The sequence below is a fragment of the Sinocyclocheilus rhinocerous genome, unplaced genomic scaffold (assembly GCF_001515625.1).
Source record: "Sinocyclocheilus rhinocerous isolate Xijiao unplaced genomic scaffold, SAMN03320098_v1.1 scaffold1445, whole genome shotgun sequence".
In the NCBI taxonomy this organism is placed as follows: Eukaryota; Metazoa; Chordata; class Actinopteri; order Cypriniformes; family Cyprinidae; genus Sinocyclocheilus; species Sinocyclocheilus rhinocerous.
In genome coordinates this window covers 168536-175724 of record NW_015658652.1, presented here as the reverse complement: position 1 = coordinate 175724, position 7189 = coordinate 168536, and the positions used below count along the sequence as shown (strand labels likewise).

General features: G+C 34.9%; 1 protein-coding gene across 1 annotated transcript in view; it reads left to right on the top strand.

Moving 5' to 3' along the window:
- The window catches only part of LOC107722800 (teneurin-4-like), a 243647-nt gene that overhangs the window by 94774 nt on the left and 141684 nt on the right, over window positions 1-7189 (top strand). Inside the window, exon 4 of the mRNA XM_016531280.1 lies at window positions 6480-6698. Coding sequence (XP_016386766.1) covers window positions 6480-6698 — 219 coding nt within the window. The remainder of the gene's footprint in view (window positions 1-6479; window positions 6699-7189) is intronic.

Sequence of the window (7189 nt, the reverse complement as noted above, 5' to 3'; positions counted from 1 at the left end):
TGGCCAGACTAGAATAGCAACACAGTAGCGAACAATAAACGATATGGCAAGACAAAAAAATTTATAATTATACCAAAATTTGACCAATTAGAGTAACGTGAGGCTAAAACATGTAAATATGATATCTGGATCACTGTCAGATGAGCCGTCAGATGCTGAGCCAACCCAGGACACATAACTTACCATCTGACGCTCCATCACACAACTGTCTATTGTTATATACCTGTACATACAATTGTCCTTATTTACTTGTTCTATTTTTTATTTTTTATTTATTTTTATTTTTTATTATCTGTGTGTTTTTTGTTCTGTCACTGTCATTCTGTTACACTGTGGAAGCTTCTGTCACGAAAACAAATTCCTCGTATGTGTAAACATACCTGGCAATAAAGCTCATTCTGATTCTGATTCTGATAAGCGGCAAGAAAATGACTGCGCGAAAATACATGCGTTATATAGGTGGGTACATTTGACGCGCTGGTGCTTATAGGTATAAGTGCCCCGTTTTTTTTATCTGGTTTTATCTAAATAATTTTTAACAACATTGGATTGTAAATGACATAATTTTAGTAAAAGTCAATGACTGGGAAACTTGAATGTTTTATTTTAAATCTGTTATGTACATTTGAAAAACAGCCACAGGTAAAATTTACCCCGAGGCGGTTCTAGTGTTAATATCGTTTTGCAGAAACATACCACAGGAACATATTTATATGTTCATTTAAAATTTCAAAAGTTGCTATGTTGCAAATTCTTGTTTAACAGTCTTGGTTTTTTTCTTTGTTTTTTGTGTGTATATATATATATATATATAAATGCTTGACAAGGTTCATTATGTATAATGTATCTACCATTACATAACAGATACACTGTTTTTTTTTCTATTTATAGAAAAGTCAGATTGTTGACTCTTGATTTCTAATGCTAGGCTAACCTTTACAGCACAGAGATCAGCGGCCATATTGGTATGAAATGTTCCATGAAAAGTGAAATTTTATAGAGATGGCAAAGTGAAATTTATTAGCACAAAGAAATGTTTTGTTCTGATAAAATGTTTAGCATGTTACTTAGGGCTTGAACATTATAAACCAATTGTATCCCTCAGATGTATAGGGTTGTTAATGGTTAGGGTTAAGAGAGAACAAAAATAGTTCATTCAGGTACACATCATGCTTGACAAAATCACTGTGGCTTCCAAAGATAATACCATACAACTCCAAAACGATTTCTACTTACAAATGTTTTCTTCTTATTCAATTTTACACACCTTTGGAGCACAGAAAGCATGTTGTGAATTTCTCTGCAGAAAGCCATGCTTAATATTTGATGCTTCAACATGCTCTTTAGGTCTTTTTGCCCACTAAGCACAGCACTGACATAAAACCATACTACCCTATGGTCTCGTATACTTCAACCATTTTATGGATGTGAGAACTGTGGTAGTAACTCATTTCCTGCCATTTCAGCCTTCTTTTCACCATCAGCAGCTGTGCTGTTGTGCAATCGATGCCCCTTCATCCGCACTGCGATTATTTTTGTTCGCCATCAAACTTCACTTAAAAGTGAAATCCAGTATCTCCAGCAGACTCTTATAGATGTTAGTCTAATCTTCCCATTTGAGTCAAGCCATGTTGTTATTGTTGATAAAATAATGCATGCGTTGGATAATGCATGCGACATCCAACTTTATCTATTTAATTTGTTGGAAGAGGCTGCGTAATGGTACGAACTGACTACCCATAATGCAGTCTTATTGATTATAATGACATAATTTACAAAGCTCTTAGCTAGAGCGGATTAAGTGGTGTGACGTCCTATTTGAAAGCCTCACTGACTAAAGCATCTTTACTCGGCGGGCTTTTGATGTTCGTTTCAGAGTGCAAAGTACATTTGAAGATGGCCCAGAGGCCAGGGTGGTGTAAATCAAGCATTGAGGCCGAGCAGAGAAGAAACCTGCCCATGCTGTTTGTACCAATTGCCCTCGCAATTGGCTCTGTGTTCAGCTGGGGTCTCCTGGGAAATGGGAAGATAGAATGGGTTGCTGTGGCGACAGAAAAATCTCAGCCTACCTGCGAAACGGGGGCCCGCTGGTATTTCGCTTGCTCGTTTAATTAGGTGACTCCTGAGTAGATTAGGGCCTGTGTTAGCGTGGGTGGCCCACTGTGTTCGTGCCCCAGGAGCGCAGCAGTCATCGGCCAGGCTTGAAGGGCAGGCCACGGGGGAAAGTAAGTCTGGAACTGAAATAAGAGCAAAAGGCTGAAAGAGAACTCGGATGCAACTTATGTCTTTTGTCAGAAGGAAAATACGAGGATATAAGGCTGCAGAAATCTGTCTGAGAGAAGTGCTGTGATACTGTGATGTATAAAGCGACTAAAGAATTAAACACCTTTTTGGTGTTAAAAGTTTTTCTTCTATCCAAGTTATGCAGAGGTAGGTTCAAGTAAGTCATTCACTGCTTATCTTTTCTTAGAAATTAATGTTGTATATAATTGTTGCAGTCAGAAATACTACTAATAATGTTTTTTTGTTTTTTTTTATATGGCATTGCATATAATAATAATTATTGTTGTTAATAATAAATTGTTATTTTTGGTTGATTTGCAACATAAATTAATATTTGCAATAATTTTATATTTATTACTATTGTTATTATTATTATAATTATTATCTTAGAAATAATAAACATAAAATTATTGAAAATCAATATTAATTTGTTTAACGTATATTATTTTGAGTTTAAACTAATAATAATACTACATTTAAATGTTTTATATTATATCAAATAAAATAATAAATATAATTGTTTTAAATAAATTATTAAATTTATACTGATTTATAATACTTTTACCACTACTAATTATAATAATATTAATGTAAATGAAATGTAAATTAAAACAAATATTACTAAATATTTATTAGGTAATAATAATAATAATAATAATAATAATATCAGAGAAATGGGTTGATGGGCTCTTTGGCTTGGACCAGTAAACAATACCTTAGCAACCTAAGCATGTTGTAGCCTAATAACTTCCAGAACAATTGTGGAATTAGTATCTTAGATGGTTACAAGTTATTTATATATGTATTTATGTATTTATTTATTACAATCTGAAATAATGCTAGTGTTTATTTCTTTTTTTATTTATTTTATTTTGTCAGATCGAATAATAATAATAATAATAATAATAATAATAATAATATCAGAGAAATGGGTTGATGGGCTCTTTGGCTTGGACCTACCTTAGCAAATATCAGAGAAATGGGTTGATGGGCTCTTTGGCTTGGACCAGTAAACAATACCTTAGCAACCTAAGCATGTTGTAGCCTAATAACTTCCAGAACAATTGTGGTGGCAAACAACATAATTGTATTTTTTTCTACAGTTCTGTTAGCTGCCACTAGTGCACCCCTAGTGAAAAAAAAAATTGCTTCACCTTCAGAATTCCCATTCCTCTCTTTCATAGCGCTTCTGGAAGTCAGAGAAATGAAAATAAATTACGCAAGGTAGAATTAATTAAAAACAGGCCGCCATTGCCTGTAAGACAAATGCACCCCTCTGTGTGCGCAGGAATGCAAAACTTGCTCATGCTTTTTTGTGACTTTCAACACTTTTAAAGGACTTTAATAAGTAGTCTTCTGTCAGAGAAGAAGTGATTAATGGGAAATTAGACTCGCTGTAGGATGTTTTGAGATTTAAACTCGATATTTTTCAATAACTCAATTACTCAAACTTTTTGTGCAAGCTGTTCAGGGCAAATGATTTGACTCATGATTATGAAGGTTATTTTTCTGGCTTTTATATCCGATTAATTGTCCCAGATTACAAATAAAGCTGTGTATTTAATTCAGACTTAATTGAAAGGAATTCAGGCTCATTAGAGTAATGAGTGAAACAAGACTGTAAGAGTGCAGTCAGCACAGCGAACCAAAGAGAAACACCGCAAAACTGATATTTTAGGTTATGGACACTAATAGTTACAAACTTGGCCTTAGGCAAGTTTAAAAAAAATCCTTATTCTTTTCCCTCCTCAGTTGTACCAAACCAGTTCTACAACTCTCTTAATAACCTCCATTGTTATGCGCCATGTTCCCTGCAGGAGATCAGAGACTGAACGCTGGTTGATTCAGAGATTTCCACTTCAGAGACTTTCAAGCTTCACCATGAAATCAATGAAGTATTCTTTTAGAACGGGATATACAGTATCTAAACATTTAATATAGTTAAAGACCCTATATTTACAGTCATTTCATAACCTGAACATTACAGTATAGAAAGAGATGTGTTTTTTTTTCTTAGATTAGCTTGTTAGTTTTCATAAGTTTTTTGCACCATTCAAATGTTGATCAAACAGGCATGTGACCTCGTTCATGAAACACAAGCACAGAGAATTCCTGTGTAAAGACTTTCTATGTGCAATCTGGCACAATTTACATAAGAATGAAGGAATAACTAACATTGTATGTTTTTGCGTTAAATTCTTTTTGTTGCAGCTGAACAGTGTTGCAGCTAATTTCTACTTACAAACCAAAGTAGTAAATAAACATGTTTATTTTGACTTAGCCTGGAAAGTAAAATGATGTTTACCATGTTATCTTTGCAAGTTTTTCTGCTCATTTTAGATGGACTATTATATTATACTGTCTTTTAAGACTTGTCAAATTAAAGTGATGAATGATGAGTATGGAACACAGGACTTCCATCTTTAAGACTGAACAGAGGGGAGGCTTGATTGGCATTTTAATTAATCATATGGTAATTTCACTAATTGTTTTTTAATTCTCTTTCACTCAATCAGCTGTACCTCATCCTAGCAGTAATTGTATGTGTTTGTACCAGAAATATAAGGCACCATTTTTCTTTAACGTTGAATGATACTTTCTGTAAGCTTGTCCGCTCCTTCCATATGACAATATAAGGAAAGACTAAAACACATTGTTCTCAGTATAAAGCCCATATAAGTCCTACAGCTGGGCAAACTTTGTGAACTTGTGCGAGTACTTTTGTACTTGAAATGTTCACTTGTGGATATTTATATCTTGCAACAGAATTGTATGTAAAAATGCTGCTATTGTTCTAATGCAGTCTCATATCTCACAAGGGTTTGCTCAAAAACAAAAGATTAGCACAATTTTAGTGGGAACAAATCAAGTGGTGTGAGTGTGTGAGTGTGTGAGTGTGATAGCCCAGCAGGCTATTTCATTCTCATGTGCTGTGGAAGTTGTTCTATTACTTCTTCAAAGTACTGTAATATCATTGCTTGTATAGCTTGATGTGTAAATTTGATTTTGTTATTTGGGTCAGTCTCACAAAACTTTTCAAGAACTAGGTCATGTCTGGATTATTTTACCCCAACCCAATGCAAATTTAATGCATTTTTGTTTAGGTATATTTAAAATATTATTTACATTTTGAAGTAACAATATATATGGATTTTTTTGTGCTGCCTTTAACTCTTTTTTTTCAGATTTTAATGATTTATAGAAATGCAATTTAGTTAATTTTCTTATTGTTTTTCATACGTCTGGCTAATTTGTTTGTTTGTTTGTTTGTTTGTTTGTTTGTTTGTGCTGCCTTGTATGTATGCAGATCTAAATGATTACAAAATATAATGAATTAACATGAATTGACAACTTTAAAAAAATCTTAAATGCCCTAAAATAGGCTTTGATTTCTTTATGCAAAATGTAATTTTTTTTTTCTTATAATTTAGGGGTGACCTGGATATGTTTTTGTGAGATTCACTCAATGACTGATTTATTCACTGTTGATTAATAGTTTCAATCACTCTTGATCACCAGTGATTCTTTCTGAATGTTTCATTTGTTGTTTTGTTAAAGTTAGTCTGTCAATCTGTTTTTGGAAAATGAAAAAAAAAAAAAATCCTTTTTGGAGTCACAAAGCAAAAAAGTTGTGTCAATCTCTCTGTCAGATGGGCAGATCAAAAGACATTCATGCGCATTCATGGCCTTTATTTATTCTCTCTGCATGTTTGTGCTGCTGTTCATTTATTAAGTTTGGTTATGTGGTATTATCCGGAGGTGTGTTTTAAGTTCTCCCCCATGTGTTGTTTGTGTCTGTGGTCTACAGGTCTATTATTATTAAATTCCATAATTGATGCATTGAATTTTCATCATGAACAATAGTCTATACCAAATGTACAACACGTTTACATTTTTTATTTAACTTGGGAAGATCCCATATATTTAATTTCATTAAAAAAGGTATTTATTTAAAAAAGGTATTCTTGGCATTCTGGAATCCCAGGCTTTGTATTTCACATTCATTTGTGCGCGCTCTCTGTCTGAATGTAGACTTTGGCAGGCTAACCCTCGCTGCAGCTGTCATGACTAATTTCACCCTGTGCTGTGACTTATGAAGTGGCTCACGATATACATCACTACTTGGATGATGTGGTATTATCCGGAGGTGTGTTTTAAGTTCTCCCCCATGTGTTGTTTGTGTCTGTGGTCTACAGGTCCTCCTCTTCATTGCTCATCTGCCTCCTCTTCCCCTGTCGACTCCCCTTTCCCTCCCCCTTCCCATGCAGCCAATCAGAGCCAGGGAAGGTTGCTAGGTAACAGTGGGGCTCTGGCCGGCCGGGACTCTGAGTCAGAAGATGAGTTTGGCCCCAATTCATTCTTAGTTAAAACCGGCTCAGGGAACGTCGGCGCTCCAGCCACTGCAACTCCTAACGGTGAGTCCCTCTCAATATCGCTGCCTGCTAGAGGGGTCTCGACATCCCCTGCTGGACCTGCTGTGGAGCTTGTACATTCTGTACAGGCCGAACATTCATTTTTTTCTGGATATTTTGGGTAGCAGTGGAGGTCACATGTTAGCAGGAACTTTTTTAACTAAGGCCTGCTGAGAAGAGAAGCTTCTGGCTGGGGTTCAGAAGTGAGGCGTGTCAGAGATGGTGAAGATTTATTGCAATCTGTTGAGCTCCAGTTTCTAAACTTCTAAAGATTTCTGTTAATATTGAGTTTTGTTAATCTTTTGCAGCTCTTAATTGTTTTAGATGAATAATTTTGTAAAATAGAGTGATTCAAGTAAATTTAAAGGGGTCATATGATGTTGTTAAAAAGAACAACGTTTCAAACGATTCCGTTCGATTTGGTGAACTGGTTCGACCGGTTAACTAAGAAGATACGATTAAATAGAACGATTCGTTCGTGATCCGGACCTCAC